This window comes from Lipophrys pholis (genome assembly GCF_963383615.2).
Source record: "Lipophrys pholis genome assembly, chromosome: 2".
Lineage (NCBI taxonomy): Eukaryota > Metazoa > Chordata > Actinopteri > Blenniiformes > Blenniidae > Lipophrys > Lipophrys pholis.
Genome location: NC_137636.1, coordinates 10,151,514 through 10,169,184, shown reverse-complemented (window position 1 = coordinate 10,169,184; position 17,671 = coordinate 10,151,514). Strand labels below are relative to the sequence as shown.

General features: G+C 42.7%; 2 protein-coding genes across 2 annotated transcripts in view; one reads left to right on the top strand and one right to left on the bottom strand.

Annotated features, from left to right (window-relative positions):
- gas6 (growth arrest-specific 6) lies at nucleotides 1-14,337 on the top strand. Its single transcript, XM_080492388.1, has 15 exons — nucleotides 1-517; nucleotides 760-920; nucleotides 3,486-3,510; nucleotides 3,622-3,684; nucleotides 6,114-6,236; nucleotides 7,250-7,369; nucleotides 8,044-8,166; nucleotides 9,109-9,230; nucleotides 9,619-9,737; nucleotides 10,186-10,375; nucleotides 10,452-10,616; nucleotides 10,706-10,874; nucleotides 11,104-11,246; nucleotides 11,702-11,903; nucleotides 12,233-14,337. Exons 1-15 carry the CDS (start codon nucleotides 442-444, stop codon nucleotides 12,379-12,381), a joined length of 1,950 nt encoding a protein of 649 aa, XP_080348514.1. The 5' UTR covers nucleotides 1-441; the 3' UTR covers nucleotides 12,382-14,337.
- tmem255b (transmembrane protein 255B) overlaps nucleotides 13,849-17,671 on the bottom strand; it is a 17,380-nt gene continuing 13,557 nt past the window's right edge. Inside the window, exons 8-9 of the mRNA XM_080492401.1 lie at nucleotides 16,974-17,123; nucleotides 13,849-16,122 (exon numbers count right to left, since the gene is read on the bottom strand). Of these exons, the coding sequence (XP_080348527.1) occupies nucleotides 15,889-16,122; nucleotides 16,974-17,123 (384 nt within the window). The 3' untranslated portion in view covers nucleotides 13,849-15,888. The remainder of the gene's footprint in view (nucleotides 16,123-16,973; nucleotides 17,124-17,671) is intronic.

Here is a 17,671-nt window from a genome sequence, read left to right as displayed (position 1 = left end):
ACACACACACAAGAGGAGGAGGGGAGGAGGAGGAGGAGGGATGAAGAAGAGGTGTCTGGAGGGCTGCATCATTACAAACTCCGGGCTGCACTTCGGCAGAGCGACACCCCCTCCTGAACCAGCAGCAGCGTTTCTCCGCACACTGCCAGATAAATAAAAGTCCACGGCAGCTCCACAGTGATGGGGACGAAGTGACCGCGGAGGAAGAGAAAGAGGTCCGGGTTCGTGTTGAGCGGTGTGCGGCGGCGGTGGCATTGGCAGCGGGGTTGCGCTCGCGACGGAGACGTTAAACGGCCAAACGGTCGGAGCTCGTTTACCTGAATACCTGCAGCGTTTCGCACCGACGTTCAGAGGCTGCACACGGCGAACGGAGGGGGGGCGAGGACACACCGGAGAAAGTTTCTCAAGCTCTCAGGCGCTAAAACACGCAGCGGTTGAATAATGCGGCTGACCCCGACGGAGTGGCTCTCACCGGCTGCCCTGCTAATCCTGCTGCTGGTCCGCTGGTCGCACGGCAGTAAGTAAACATTACGTGCTAGGCGGCTAACGCTAGCGCGCTAAGTCCGCGCTGACATTTAAGTTGTGGCTGATGATGAGACGAGGCTCACTTATACTGACGGTGCTTGTTTCGCAACGTTTCTTTTTTTTTTTTCTTTCTTTTTTTTTCTCCCTTAGAAATATTGCCAAACTCCATACTTGGTGGACCTTTTCTATTTCTGTGTAGGTTAATTAATTTATTTTTTTTATTCCCCCCCTCAGTTATATTGTCTCCTCAAGAAGCGAGCCAGTTTCTGAGCAGGCACCGGAGGGCGAATCAAGTTTTCGAGGAGACGAAGCAAGGGCATTTGGAGAGGGAGTGCGTGGAGGAGAGGTGCACCAAGGAGGAGGCCAGAGAAGTCTTTGAGAACGACCCAGAGACGGTGAGTGTTTCACGGTCAAGGTGCAGAGCAGAGTCGTGTTTTTTTTTTTTTTTTCATGCAGCAGTCTTGTGCTTAAGCACTGCAGTGTGTGAGTCAACACAACACACCAGCTCTATCACAGCCTCAAACTTTTTGCAAGGTCTCCTTGTTTACATCATATTAACTGCAAATTGATGACGGGAAAGTGACAACCAGACTAATGATTCATAGTCTGGCGCTGCTGGTGTTCATGCCCCAATACATACTGATTGCTGTCAGTGCACATAATGATAATCCCATGTGAAGAACATGCCTCTTCTTTCTCGTCCTCTTTTTTTTGTCACAGACATTGAGTCAGCGTGACTAAGCTTCAGTTCATGAAATCCAGTTTTTGTGGTGACACTCCTTTTCATATACTACCACTGATCAATCAGAACCATCTCTCGAATATTGACATGTAATTGTGTATTCTGTGTCTGGATGAAGTTGACCATCAGTGAACCGTGGCCACTTGTGACGCCAACTGGTTCATGTCTTTCGATAGACTCTGCAGACTGGGCACACCCCACAAGAGCTGCAGTGTTGGAGATGCTTAGACCCGGTCATCTCGCTGTCACAGTTTAGCCCTAGTCAAATTTGCTGATATCCTCACAGTTGCTTGTTTTTACTGCTTCTAACACATAAAGTTTGAGGACAAGATGTTCACTTGCTGCCACCCACGAACAGGTGCCTTGATCAATGTTATTAACTAGCAGGATTCATAATGTTATGGCTACCTGGTGTCAAGACACTCTGCTACATTTGTGTGTTTGTATTGTCTAAGATTTGACTTGAGATCTGCTTGACTGTAGGTTTTGCAAGATGTTGGAAATACCTGGATGTTTTTTTTTCTTCATTTTGCTTCTCACCATCTGCACTACCAATTAGGAAGCGTGGCTTTGGCACGTTCCCTTGTAAATCCTCACTCTATGTTGCACATGCTTAGAGTTACATATGCATACACGCATGTGAGTGAAGCAAACGACCCCCTCGTGCTCTGATTGGTCTCCTCGGTCACTTGTGTGTTTCATTCAACACAGTCATGCACATTAACTCAGTAATCTGTCTTACAGTCACCCTCCCCCTTTTCCCGTTTGACATTTAGCACTGTGTGCTCAGGTGGAATATTTGCAGCAGATTAGTTTCCAATCTGCGATTGTGAATGCACAGATCCGCCTTTCCATCCATGTGAACACATAAGCCTGTTGAATATGCACCACATGTGCTGAATATACAGACAAACTCCAGTTCGAACCTGATGTGTCAGAAAAGGTGGAATAGAGACACATTGCATATGAGATAAGTTATTGTCGGCCATTCTTTGTTTGGAACACTCTTGAACTACTGCTTTATGTACCAGCATCAATTGTATCATGGCAGTGTTGAATAATTTGGATTTTTGTAAGTTTTCGGTTTTGATGGTTTGATATAAAGTCAAAGATCTTTGATTGAAAGGTTTCAGATCTATTTGGACACTGTTTTCAAAATAACGCTGCTCACATTGGCCTCGCCAAGAGTTGATCCTGTGAGTTGTAGAAGAGATGGAGTGAATGAGGCAATCAATGACTCAGAGATTTACTTGTAAGATTAGTCCAGTGGACAGATGAAGGAGGCCTGATGGAGGCAGGATTAAAATGAACTTGAGCTGGGTTCAGAGGAAAAGGTGAAGTCAGGCAATGTCTGAATTAGGTAGACGTACACCACTGGCATGATGGTAATCTTTGGCTCGTAGTTTTCTTATAGTGTCATCACACGAAGCCTCTGTCTCATTCATAGCTGCATTATTTATTCAGAAAGTGCTCTTCTCTGACTCTGCATTTTCTACTGCTGCAGCTTTTTGAGTCTGCAGAGGGAGAGGGAGAGGCCGGGGTGTTCCTAAGAACTCTTAGAAAATCTTCGTATTACATGTGATTTGCTAAGTTTCTTTTCTTTGATTTATAAGTTGACCTTTCCACGCAGGCAGAGGGTAAACCCATACCTCTTGGCATCATGTTTCATCTTAGCCAAACATGCCTCACCTTTACAAATCTGTCACCCAATCACTCAGGGTGGTAGTAAGGGATTATACTATGCAGTTTTAGATGGGGCTTTGCCTCAGTGTGTTCATCTCCTCAGTCTGCTGCATTGGCTCCTCATGGAGTAAGACTCTGTGCTACCTTTTCGGTGACATTTCATCAAGTTCTGACCTACATGTGGAAGAGTGCTGCAGCTCAGAGGCTTCATGGATGCTGCTGCCATCAGGAATGCAGAGAATTCTTCAGAAGCCCCTGGCAAAGAGCTGCACCCATCAGACAGAGCAGAACAGATTACAGAGCTTCACACCCACACAGACATGGACAACTGCCACATTTAATGATTGTTTATGATTTGCTTTTCCTACACATGAGAAGGAGTACACACATCATGCACCCAATAAAGCGATTAACTGAAACTCCCCACCAGTAATTGTAGGCATTTGTTTAAATGATCTTTTCCTGTTTAGATTTCTGTTCATGTGCCTTTAATTTTGTCTTGTCTGTTTTTTGCCATGTCGTCTTCCTGATTCAGGACTACTTCTATCCCAAGTATTTAGGTAAGGTGTCATCCAGCATAGAACTGTTCAACTGTCCTCCTCACTGCAGCCCTATTGACTGACTTCATGTTTATTGTCTCTTCATTTTCATTTATTTTTACACCTGTCCAGCTTGCATAGAGAGGTTTGGAGAGCCTGAAAAGAAAAATCCGGATCTGATCACGTGTGTCCACAGTAAGTGCCTTAATACATGCCTTCATCCTTCATTGTCACTTTTTCACTAACTGTCTCTCACTCCTCCTATTCTGTCTCTTTTCTCCGTGCAACTATTACCACACTCAGAGAGAGGTCATGCTGCACTGCAGTATCACTGTTCTGCAACACAGTCACTCGGGTGTGCACTCTCTCGTAGCATACATTTAAAAAGAAAAGATGAGTTTAGATGTCTTCATACTACTTGGCCAGCTTTGCTGCCTGACCCACGAATCATGTGACTGTAAAACAGTGAGTGTACTATATGTACGTGAGCTCAGGTATATACGCACAGTAGCATTGCAGCACTTTCTCACAGTGATGCTGCACATTGGTGAATGGGTGACACACCCCTTCTGTCGTCAGATACTCACTCGCTCTCTGGTTGAATGCACCAGCTTCTTCGTGGGTTGACTCGGTAGAGGAGTGACGCGGGAGTAAAAATCTGACGTGAGTGGAGCAGATGATTTCTGCTGCATCAGGATACAGGAGCCTTGGACCACCCGGCTTTGCTGCTATTGGCTGAGCGATCTCAAAGGGGGGGTTTCATGACTCAGCTGCAGCATCATGGCACTTAAAGATACGGCACTTGGTTTTTCATCAGCTGACGGTGCACCATCCCTCTTTCTCACACCCTCTCTCCATGTCAATATCTCTCAGTGCATTTTAGCGGTTTGTATTATTAAAGCAGACTATAACGTACCGTTTGTTGCATTTATACAATATCATAGCCAGGACGAATTAGAAACATGGCATATTATACACAGCAGATGGTGCCACTTCTGATTCACCTGCTTCGTTAATCCGCAGTGTGAAGCATTTGGGAAACATGCCAGCAGGAAGAAAGTTAAATATAGATGTAAAATAGGTTTTGCTGATCTGTTGGATGTCAAATGAATAATTTTAGTTTTGAAGACACCACAGTGTTTTACTTGCTGTTGAGGGATTGCCAAATTCTAAAGCAGAAGGAACAAGTGAGGCTTGTCCCAATGCGTTTGTTAACTGAAATAAAGGAGACAGAACTGAGTCGAGCTGAATTGATTGAAGACTGACACCGTTTCAGTCCTATACCTCTTGATACTTTAAACAATATTTTCAGGGGATGCTTGTTGCTAATTAAATTTTTTTCTTGAAGGTCACTAAAGTAGATGAAAGTGGAATACTGTCAAGCTATATCAGCAGCTTTTTGTTTGGATTTGTGTATTTCCTGCACGTTGAATTTAATCTAAAGTAATATTTTTAGAAATGCATTGACGTAGCTGACACCTAATCAGTTTGGTCATTGACATAGTAAACTTTATTAGTGCATTTATGAGCAAGTACTGTAAATGTTCATGAGTCAGTTTAGGTTTAATTAGGTTAATTAAGTGAAATAAAACAGAATCTGATTGTGCAACTTGCATGCCCTTAACCTACTTTCCGCTCTCTCACGATATTTAGTTGACTCACTTGAGATTGAAGAATTACTGAGCTCATCCCTTTACGGGAAATCATATAATTGTGTAATAATTTGTCAAACTGATGATCTTTTTAAAGGGATATCGCAGAAGCTGTTTGCTTGACCTAACCATTTATAGGGCCCACAATTTAAAATGGACAGTAGTTATACACATTTTAACATCGTAATACATGCAGATAATAGCATTTTTGTGTCACTGGACATGCTACCTTCAGGAAAAGGATTTAAAGAACAAATTATTAAACTAAATATGTTGTTCTGCTTGGTCATCGTGCAGAAATAAATATATTTAAAGTTAATCAGATTAACTTGAGCCATTTCTGTAAAGTATAATGAGTGTGTATATATATTCAGTTTAAGTACTTCTAATGAGACATGGAGAAACCCCATAATTCATCAAATCCCAGACGTGCGCCAGTGCAGAGGGAAAAACTCCCTTTGAACAGGAATAAATCTTTGACAGAGCCAGATGTGAACTTATCGCTCTCTCGCTCCTCTTATTTTCTGCAGGCACTGTCCTTTTCTGTTTGTCTCTGAAGTGAACTCCTACTAACATGCCCAGACTTGTTGAGCACTCAGACTCCACAGCTCGAAAAAGGAAACTGAATTGGGGGAGAAAAGATTCACACACGCTCGCACAGGCTTGAAGTGAAACTATTCCCAAGAAAAACAAATCAAGCAAATGTTAAATGTCCCGATGTTGTTTCTTCTTGAAAGACAGAGGACAGGTATGCAGTGAAGGAATGAATTATGGCATCTCCGGAAGGAAAGCTTTGCCAGCATTAGGCTATTTATACTGAATTCCTGATGTGCAGAACATGAGAGATGCCCTTCCTTTGCCTTCTATGAACTCTACAGTTACATTCATTGTATTTATATGGCTTCAGCAGACCTAGTTTTGAACTAACATTTACTTCTCTGTGTCTGTATATGTTTTTATTTAACTTTTAAGATATTCCGGACCAGTGCTCTCCTCCTCCCTGTTTTTCAAGAGGTACAGTTCGCTGCGAGGACAAAAAGGGGGACTTCGTATGTCATTGTTTTACAGGCTGGACTGGAGCCCGATGTGAGAAAGGTAAAGTCATCAGTGTGGTGTGAGCAGAAATGAAGTGTTGCACATTGTGTGGTGAAAGCTTAGCAGAGGTTGAATTTGTGCACTGTCATTCAGCGTCATACCAAGCATCTCTGGGTAGATGTCATCTTTGTGACCTTGATGCTGACAGCCACCTCCTCTGGTGTCACTAACACAAAGTCCTGGTTCTCCTTCACTTTCAATACAGATTTCTATACTTGAAATAATAACTTTAAATAATCTCTGTAGTGCTAGAAGTAAGTTGACCTCACCATACTCTATCTTTACATTAAACTGTTATTGATGGCATGGATCTTCATATGCTGCTGCCATATTATTAATGATGTGTGGATGTTGCTGTCAGGTCAATATGAACTGCATGTACGGGAACAAGAGTCACAGAGTCCACAACTGGAATCCATCTCTCTCTAGAGGTCACAGCTTGTTACTATGTATAGATCTGGAGGGAGGGCTGCAACCACTTTGAAAACAACATTAGGAAGAGATTGAAGCAAATATAAAATGTATAAGCAGGATCTGGAAAGCACACTTGAGTTAAAACACACTGTTAGGGAGAGGGGAACAAGTTTGTCTAATTTGTGGCACAGCCACCCTTCCACACATTTCCACTGTGACTCATTCTGCCACCTTACTGCGAGAGGAAACCAAAGCAGATTCCGTTTGAGTCGGACCGAGCCTTTTCCACTTGACGACCGTGCTCCCAAACACCCAGCTGAAACACTCCGACATATAGTGTCACAGTGTCTCAATTGTTTAATGGGTGTATTAAAAAGAACATCATTCACAGAACATTTGAGTAAGAGAAGTGCATCAAAGTGGAAATTCACTGTATGCGAGCCCATTTAGAATCCAAAAGTTAGTGAAATATAAACACTCCCTTGTCTTGACCTGAAATGTGAATTCTCAACCCAAACCGGACAATTTTTTTCTCCACGTGATGCCGATGATTATTTTTTTCCTGCGCTTATGTCAACTGTCTGTCTTCCTACTTGCAGATGTCGATGAGTGCAGCAAGAGAAATGGAGGGTGTTACCACCAGTGCAACAACACTATGGGCAGTTACCGCTGCTCTTGTCACCAGGGCTACATGCTGGTCGGACGCCACATGTGTAATGGTAAGCCACAAACCACAGATCCACCATTCTAACTACTGGAATCATGTCGGTGCTACAGCTGTACATAAACATTTGCTTGAGTTTGTATGTCGATTGGGAATTCAGTTTGAAATAAATAAAAAAAATAGATTTGCAAAGTTAGTATGTAAATATTTATAAATGAATGACATGGATTCTGATTATGCAGTTGAGTAGCAAATCATAATTCAGTGGTTATGTTGTTTTGCGTTAGTCTTAAAGTTTTCACATAGTTTCCTTCAAAATACAATAGTTTTGAATCTCTAACCATAATCCTACATTTCCCACCTGCCAAAGCTGCATTGGTTTGTTTAAATTTGTCCCCTTTAAATATGTTTTTTTTTGCAAAATGAGATCTGGTGTCAGTGAAGTGCTATAAGGAGCAGATTCTGTTTGTACAAGATGTGTTGTTGTCAAACAGTCTGAAACAGTCCATCCATTCTTGTCCTTTTCTCTTTTTGGAGACGTTTAGGGTTATGTTTGACTCAGCTGAAATGACCCGTCTCTGTCTCCTTGAATTAGACCAGTTCAGGCATGGGATGTGTTTTGTAAAGCCCGTAGGTGTTCTCGGTCTGTCAAGTTGTAAATCTTACCTCAGTTCAATGTTCTGGACACCTGGACCTGCAGAGTTGAACACGTGTGCTTTTGTCTTTCAGATGTGAATGAGTGTGAGGATGCAGACGTGTGTGGAACAGCACGATGTGAGAATAAGGAGGGCGGTTACGATTGCTTGTGCGATGTCGGCTATGTCTACGACAATGAAACGAAAACCTGCATCGGTAAGTGTGTGTAGAGTCACTTACAATAATACAGATGTACTCACACAGAAAGACAGACACACCTAGTCTCTCAAGAGTAGAGGCTGCAGTTGCTGCTTCAGCCTCAGCAGGACTCGATGCAGCTGTGTCTCGGGGTCAACAAAGGAATGCAGACATTTGCAGAAAATCTGTGCAACTAGGTAACAGGTCAAATCTACTGCTGTCCACTCCATCTCAAGTTATTTTCAAATTTTATGACACATATTGCTTCTGCCAAAGACCTTGATTGGTCGTATTCTGTCAGAATGAGTGAGATTAAACACGATTGTGACAGATGCTGTTTCTCAAAAATATCTCATCCACAAGAGTAGAAGGTTTCCAACTTTTAGTTTTCTCCATCTAAAGTGCACCAAAGTCATTTGAAGTGCCACAAAAAAAAAAAACATGTCCCCAAATAACAGGAAAAGGCAGCTTTAGCAAAATTAGCTTGTCTTGGAATTTGAAACGATAACACTGTAAGATAAAATAATCACAATGTGACATCTGTTGGAAACATTGCAGGCTTGAAACAAAGCCATTAATCTCTTGTGTTTTGTTCTGTAGCGGGAACCAGACTTTTCATAACCTCCGTGCCCCTCCTCCAAGAATTAACGTTTATTATAACCAGCCTCCTCATGGCCATCTAAGGTTATATATTGAATGAGAAGCCACCCAGTCAACGTCAGGACCATTCCACTCAAGTGTTGTTTGCATTCCTGAATATGTTGACCTGGAAGAACTTTTTGTTTTTAAATACGTACTTGTGTGATCTTTTTTTCTTATTTCTTAAAAGTTCATGTTTTGACTAATTCCTCTACTGATGTGAGTTTGATGTCCTCACCAAGCATCTGCTTCTCTGCACCCAGTCATCACCTTAATCTCTCCCTCTCTTTGATTCGTCCAACCTGGTCTGTCACTCTTCAGATGTGGATGAGTGTGAGACAGGTGTGTGTGAAGAGGAGTGTTTGAACACTCCGGGGAGTTTCCGTTGTTTCTGTGATGGCCGGCAGCGCTTGAAGCTGGGAAAGGACCTCAGGAGCTGTAAGGTGAAATACATTTGCTAATGATTATTTACCAGATGTTTTAACATTTTACCTGCTTTCTTCTTCTTTTCAACCACTTTGATCAGGATTTATGAAGGCCTCTTAAAAAGCATCAATTTTAATTTTGGACATCCACAATTAAAGGCCCTTAAGGATGTTTGGAAATATCTTTAATTACACTGTATTTCATATAAATTGCTATACAACATTAAACATCTATTAACCATGGGAAAGACCTAGGGTTTTTTCCTACATATTTTCTTAGATTGTATTTTATTAGCTCGTCGGTCTGATAAACGGTTGATAAATTGTATTTTATGGACGTATAGTCCACCTTCTGTGACAAAGTTTGATCTGTTTTTCTCTTTCTCTTTCTCTCTCTCTCTTCCAGCCTATAACTCCATGCATGTCACTGTCCCTTAAGAGGAACTCTCGGTCCCTTTACCTGGGACGCATGTTCAGCGGCGTGCCGGTGGTGAGGCTGCGCTTTCGCCGCAGGATTCAGACGGGGTGAGAAAATGCTTACTCACTTTCAATTTTCCAAAGCTGCTGAAATGTCCTCCTGAAGTGTGTATACTTTAGTTATCTGGGTTCCATGTTTTGGTGAGAAGGCTTTAGATCAGGTACTCTTTTATTGACAACTAAAAATGTATTGGATCTTTGGCCTGATTGCTTTGTGGAATCTACAGTAACAAAGTACCACTGATTTGTGCCCTATTGCCTGTTATAGAGCCGTTACTTTGCACTGGTGGTGTCGAGTGACAAAACATATTCAGCTGATTTTTCTTTTTTTTTCTTCCTTGTTTGTGTTAAGAATGAGTCACCACAATGACAGAGAAATTTGCCACCTGTTGTTTTCAAGGCAAAATAGAATGAAGTAGGTCATTAAAAGGAATTTTCTGTTTTTCTCCACCATCTCTTTTTTTCTCCCTTTTTCTTTTGTTTCTCTAAATCCTAGATTTTCAGCAGAGTTTGACTTCCGCACCTTTGACAATGAGGGGGTGATCTTTTTCGCTGGAGGTCACCTAAACAGCTCCTGGATTGTGCTGGCAATGCACAATGGGAGGCTGGAGTTGCAGCTGAAGTACGGCACAGTCAGTAGGGTCACCAGCAGCGGTCCTATTGTCAATGACGGCCAGTGGAGAAAGGTTGGAGATTGAGTCACGAGCAGCAATGCAGGTGATATTGGCTGCAACCCTCCTAAAATTTGTGTTTTAATTGCAGATCTCAGTGGAAGAGCAGGGCCGCAGTCTCGTGATTAAGATTGACAGGGAGGCCGTGATGAAGATCGCCGTCAACGGTGATCTCTTCACACTGCAGAAGGGCATGCATGAACTCAACCTGACTGTAGGAGGCGTTCCTTTCAAAGAGGGCGGCTTAGTCAATAAGGTGTTGTTTTTGTATTTCTCAAATAGTTATATAATTGAAGTTCCTACCTTTTTTTTTTTTTACATATTTATCAACTATCTACTTGACAGTTGAATCCCCGTCTGGACGGCTGTATGAAGGAGTGGCGCTGGCTGACGGGTGAAGACACCTCCATACAAGAAACCATTCGGTCTAATGAGAACATGCAGTGTTTCAGCACCGAGAATCCAGGGGCGTATTACCCCGGCACAGGCTTCGCTCTCTTCAACATCAGCTATGGTACAGTGGGCGTTTGCACTTGGGGGAGAGTTGTTTGTTGCATATTTGAGTATGATGTAACTTAGCCTGATTGCTCCTTCCTGAAGTAGTTTTTCGGTTTTAAATTTGTTTGGAAGACTGTAGATTGACTTTCGTCTCTCTGCTTACTCATCCGCTACTCGTCGCTCAACCCTGTTTGTTTATCCAAGTTCATGACCCGCAGTACTCGCTTTTCCTGTTGTTACAACAGCAGAGTCACAGAACCTCAGTGTCCAGCTGACCCTACGGCCGACTTCTGCTATCGGAGTGCTGTTTGCTCTTGTCCACCAGGACAGAGTCCCTCTCTCTATCTCTCTGGCTGATTATCATCCTACAGCTGATGAGTGGCGAGATGTGAGTCATCTTCTTCTTGTGTGGTTGTTTGCCGACTAAAACAGAGAAAATGGATTTTTATTTTAGTCTCGTTCATTTTATTGTCACAGCAGCATTTATAACATTTCACATATCAGTTAACATTTATAATTATTTCATATTCATTTATTTATTTTAACCTCTATGGACCGTGATAATGTCAGGCCTTTTCAGATGGATTTTTAGACTTTTTAAGTCAAACCACTCCAGACTTTGTTTTGGAGCAGACAATGATTTTATTTTATATTTTTTTTGGGTGCATAGCAGCATTGATATGGCTTTATTCAAACTCCCCTAAACAAACCACACAAACTGTGATCATACCATATTTTTTGGTTGTTTGTTTTTTTGCCCAGACCAAACCTGCAGAATAAGAGCTCACCCTTAGTTTGTGTTTTTGATAATAAATCTGAACAAAACTTTCTGTGTGTCTCCAGTTTATTTTGATATGTGTAGGTGATGTCATCATCGCCAGCGCTCCCGCACCCCTGTGTGATGGCGAAAGTCATGAAATCCAGGTGACAATCTCAGGCAATCAAACACTCCTGCTGGTCGACGGCCAACCAGGACGAAGTGAAGACGCCGAAGTTCCTACCGAGCTCCTGTCACAGTCTAGCACCTTTATAGGAGGCCTCCCTGGTGAGAGATCAATCTGGTGTATTGATATCGTGCAGAAAACCTTTTAACAGATCTGTAACAAATGTGTATAGAATTTGAGAAACTTGGCTTTATGTTTTTTAAACTGTTTGATTTCCCTCTTGCAACATATCAAAGAGAGTGCTTTGCATTTTTATGTCATTTATGTGATATTTTCCTCAAAACTCTTAACATTGTTCAGGCTGTGAATTTCTTTCTTTGTGCTCGGTCCGACACCGTCGACACAGTGACTGATGGTGTTTGCACATTGAAGTAAGGTCACAGTTGCGACACCTCCACAGTCTGAGTCATGTGTTGTTTCTTCCCCTCAGATGTTTCGCTGGTGTCCACGCCGGTGTCGGCACCCTACAGTGGCTGCATGGAGGTCAGTGTAAACGGACGGTCTCTGGACCTGGACCAGGCCATCCACAAACACAACGACATCCGCTCACACTCCTGCCCCCTGCTGGACTCCCACTAGTGACCGATGCTTTCAGTCAACAAAGAAAACTGATCCATATGCAGTTCATTGAGGCAATGGGCGGGGGGACATTGCCTGAACAGTGAAGATCTGAACAGGGGAGCATAGTCATAGATTGGATTGTATAAAAAAAAAAAAAATTATAATCTACACCAGACCTCCCGGTCCAGGTGATATCGTAACCCAGGTAGCCCAGGTAACCCCTCTGTCTGAATGCTGTGATGATGCTGCAGCTAAGAAGTGTTTGCACAAATCTTCACAGCAGTGTCAGTATTATGACTTGTTAAGTAACATCGCCTGTTCCAAGCAGAATATATGGGATTACATGCTGCACAACATTGCCTCAAAAACTGCCCATGTATCAACGCTTTGTAAGGCCAAAAGAACACACAGGGCCTTATCCAGGTCACAGGGCTGGTCTGGGGTCAGCCCACTTTGCCTGGAATCCCATGTTCAAATGAATCTGAAGGGTTCTTCGTAGGCAGACTGACCTCTGTGTAGTCGTGTTGCCTCCATCGGTTTCTCCTGAAGACCACGATCAAAAAAATAACTTAACAGTTCAGGCAGGGTCCAGTTTAAAAAGAAATACCCATGAGGATCAGATAAGCTGTCGTGCATCAGCTACCCCCACTCACACATAATGTGTGACCAGGTGCTTCGGTCTTGGGGGCTCTGATGCATTTTATTTGTCCTCATCTAAACGAGGCACAACTTTGTGTTCTGTAGAAAACCTTGCACATGGTTGCAGGTATAAATGGACTGCGGTACAAAGTTATTTTCGACAGAGGCGCTCCATGTCTGCCTGCAACCTTAAAAATCAACCGTGTGCCTACAAAAGAACAACTAACCCAAACCTGTCCACAGTTTCCCTCCAAACAGGTGAATCACTTCTTAAAGGTGCAGTACTGTAACAAACCCCACAAACACAAAACGTCTCTCCTCCCGATGAAATGTTGTACTTATTGCTCTATGCATTTCCACCTGTCGTTTCAAGAACTAGCTGGCATGTAGATTGTCAAACTTTAGACACCATCTGTCACGAAGGCCCCTTCGTTCCCTCAGAATCACCCAGTCACAGTTGAGACCTGCCATGCACCAACCGGAGGACAGTAGATATTAGCAACAGGAGCACAGGGAGACAGGAAGGGGCCCTCTCCACCATGGAGAGAAGGAGGAAGAAAGAATAGCACTGCATTGATCGCACCACACGAGCTACTGAGAATAAAAAGAGTGCGCTGTAATATACTGAATATGTAAATAATGTGACTGTACAATGCTTTATAAAAGACAGAGAGCAAACACTACCTTATGTTCCCCGAGGTTTTGAGGTGCACATTTACGTTGATCCGAGAAAACATCCCGAGTCTCTCAAGTTCACCTGAAAAATGTGTTTGAGACATTAACGTGTGATTCTCCTCTAAAAGTGGAAATCAAAAGACAAAGAGAGCAAAAGCGGGGATCAAAGTAGCATCATTCTTTAGGGACTCATTTTATTTAATAGGTGCTGAGCAAATCAAAATACAATAAAAATAGAGAATGTCAGAGGAGCATTGTGATTGAGAATGCCAAAAGGGCTCCAGTGTTATTTTACTTTCCATTTTATTCACTTTATAGTTTTCTGATGAGTGAATGCCAGAATATAGAGCTTGACCAGTTGTTTTTTTTTTATTCATATGTGTTGTATTTTGAACTTTTCATTAGTTTTTATTTTTTCACTTTAACTGCCAGTATGTGTATGATGCTGAGAGAAGTCTGCCTTTTGTGTTTTAACTTCCCTCAACAGTGAAAAACCTATTTAAAAATAAATGCAGCTAAATGAACAATATAGAATAAAACTGTATTTTCAAAGCAAGTGTGCTCTGTGTGGTTCTGTTAAACATCAACTTCTCATGTCTGTACCAAGTGCATACATGTTCAGCAACATGCACTTTCTGAAACATTAAACTTGGTGTTATAACTGATAAATCCTTGTGGTAGGTGCATTCAGTCCCTGTTTGGTCCTCTGGTATTGAAGATAAAATATTTGCAAAATAATCAAAGTTGCTGACAATTTGAAGGAGACGGAGAAGCAATTAAAACTGGAAGGTGTGCCGTCTCTATTGGACCACCCTGTCCTGCTCCAGTACGTCAGTACCTCAATGCTTCTATTATTCAAAGCAAACAAACGCATTAGTTTTGTGAACATTTTTGAATAATTACAGACTCGAACAGGCAGTGACGATTACTTCCTGCGTTGACAGCATCAGTGGTTGTGTCTGCATTTGTATAAGCAGCAATTAAATGGTGGACATTGGATTTCCTTCTGTTTTCCATGTGGGTTACTTTGTCCTTGAGTCCTGTACATGGGTCAAGTTAAAGGCTCATCCTTCTCTGGTAACGGCTGCCGGGATTATACAAAGAGAGTTTGGAGCAAAGTGAACTCAGCTGAGCAGAAGCAGGATTTATTGCTTATGAATTAAACAAGATAATGCAATTTCCTACCAACGTTACACGTTTACATTAAAATAATACCATGAAGAATACATGTAGTAACAGTTAATGATAATGACGGCGCTTTCCATACTTGTTCTCGTAGAAAAGTTACTTTCCATTATTTTTGAAAATATGCTTGTTAACCTTCTCAACAATCGATTGAATCTTCTCATATGTTTGTTAATAGAAAGTAGAATTTACTTGTAAAGCGGAAAATTGTTGTGAATTGATCACTTTTCACCGACAAGCAGATTTTCCAAAATGTCTCATCATGTCTATTAAAATTTGAAATCGGAGTGAAGCCCTTACTCAGCATGTATGAACTTTTTTTTGTTTAGTTTTACAGTGAATAGTTTTATGCATAATGTATTTGATGGAAGCAGCAGGTGTGGAAACCCCTCCCACGGCGGTCGGCATGCACCATCAATAATAGATTAAGCACACTGACAGCAAAGTGCACATTAAAAGGTTCACACACATAATTAACAGCAACACGAGCGTCGTTTACTCTCCACATTTCAAGAAAGCCCTTTGAATTGCTCACACAGAGTGGATAGTACAGTGAGACATTAAACAGACCTGCAGTCCAGCTTTACACAACAGTGACAACTACCAGATCACGATCAAGTGTACCACAATACACTGATTAATTTGAGGAAACTTCAGCGTCCAGAAGGCAGCCGGAGGCTGAGAAGAAGTTTGACATTTTTGGGAAGCTTGCTCATTCACTTGTCAGATCTCAATGTTTTCCACCAATATCATAAAGAAGTAAGTAAGTCGGGATTTAGGTCTTTCGACAAGTGAATAAGCATTTTCCCCTACTGGACACACAAGCAATAACTTACTCATGTCTATATATTCACACTAAATAGGAATCAATCTGTGTCTGTCTCCAGTTCAAATCCTTAAGACACACGTGAGATCAGCCGTGGAGCTCACTCAACATGGTCACCTATGAACCGTCCCGTGCTACAACCAGTCCGACAGGGGAGGACGGCACGCTCTCAAACTCCCGACTTCCGTTTATCTGTGGATTCAGCAGGCGTAGGGCGGCGGCTTCTCGAAGGGACTGTAGGGTCCGTAGAGGGAGGGAGCGTTGGGACCCAGCATGTATCCCCCTGGGTCCTGGTTGGTTCCCTGAGGCTGCGGCTGGGTGGGACCCTGGGAGGGGAGCTGGGTCTGGTTCTCCTCAGACGGGCAGGAGGCGGGAGCGGAGCCTCCCTCGGGGAGCGTCTGGGGAGTAGCAGGTGCCTGGTAGTTGCTGTTATGCTGGGAAGAGGAGACGGGGGAGTGGCAGTTTGCAAGTGTGTGTGAAGTCGTTCCTGACAGGTTTACGAGAAGTGCAGTGTTTATCTTCAACATGTGTCCCAGCTACACAAATATCGGCCGCATTGTAATCATGCTGCGATATGGAATTAAAGTCAAACTTGCCATGATATAAGCAAAACTCACACTCGTGATTCAAATTCAAGGTGATCATTATTTATATTGTTTATGGTGCCTGTTCACAAAGGATCATCCTGCGTCATCATGACTCCCCAAAAAAACAAAACTCAAATTCAGAAAGAAATGGAATATAAATAAAGTTTTTTTGACAATGGAATGACTGGAGATCAAGAAAATAAATCGAATACCAGTGAGCCTAAGAGTGATGGTCATTTTTTTTAGCCATCTTTTCATCAGCACCTGACCAGCTGAGCGAGACTGATGAATTATCTGCAGGTAATATGACCACCGGTGGTACAACGTGTGGCGCGCTCACATTACAGCGAGAAGACGTCACTTCCTTCCCCGTTCAGAGCCTTTCTGTGTTTAGGTTGGAATTCTCCTCCTGTTCACGTAGTGATTGTCTCTGGCTACTCTGGTTCCCCATCAGAGACATGCAAGTTAGGTTAATCTGGGGAATCTAAATTGACTGTGCCTATGAACGTCTGTACATGTGAAATACATAGTACCTTCAGCACACAGCAAAACAAGTTTGCTCTTCTCAGTAGAAGCTGTGCTGCTTCAACAAATAAACATCTGGTTGCCAAACCAGTCAATAATTGTTTATGGTGCCGTACGTGCCTGTGATGTTCCTGCAGTGTTTTCATTCAGACTGTGTGTGTCGGAGCTCCTACCTGCATGGGCATAGGATAGTTGGGGTAAGTGGGCAGAGCCTGTCCGGAGGGGCAGAAGCCGGCGTAGGTGATCATGTGCTGGGTGCTGGGGTTGTACACGATGTGTGGAGGAGGCGCCGGGCTGGTTGCCATCTGTGGAGTGGGCTTCTGCTGCAGGAAAAAAAATCAATAAAAAAAAAGTTTCAAAAAGGCTCATTTAGTAAGAATTAATGAAGTGTGAGTGATGCTCAGTGTGCTGGAAGAGGCATAATCGTAAAATCACAGCGAAAACATAGAGTAATATCAGAGGTTTTCATGTCTTAAACGCACAGGAGCAGACGGATACAGCATGCCGGAGAATTTTGATTTAACAGGTCGTGAAACAAAATGTATGTCCCGGACAAACGCGTCAATCAAAATGTTTTAACCCGAGAGACACAGGAGATATACAAACACAGTCCGTCAGAGCCTCTGGTTCTTTCAGCAGATCCATGTAGCTTCAGGTTACAGCTGCTTTTAGAGACAAATGAAACCTCTCGGTGATTATGATTCCTGCCTCACAGCGATTTCGTAAAGCTGCCGTTAAAACATTGTATTGTCGCACGTCCCGCAGAGGATCCTGAGTTCCAACTGGAACAGATGTCAGGTAGTTTACGTTGTTCAAAGTCACATCCTCTGCCTGGCCTGCAGGCAACGGTAAGAAAAGGTCAGAAGTGTAA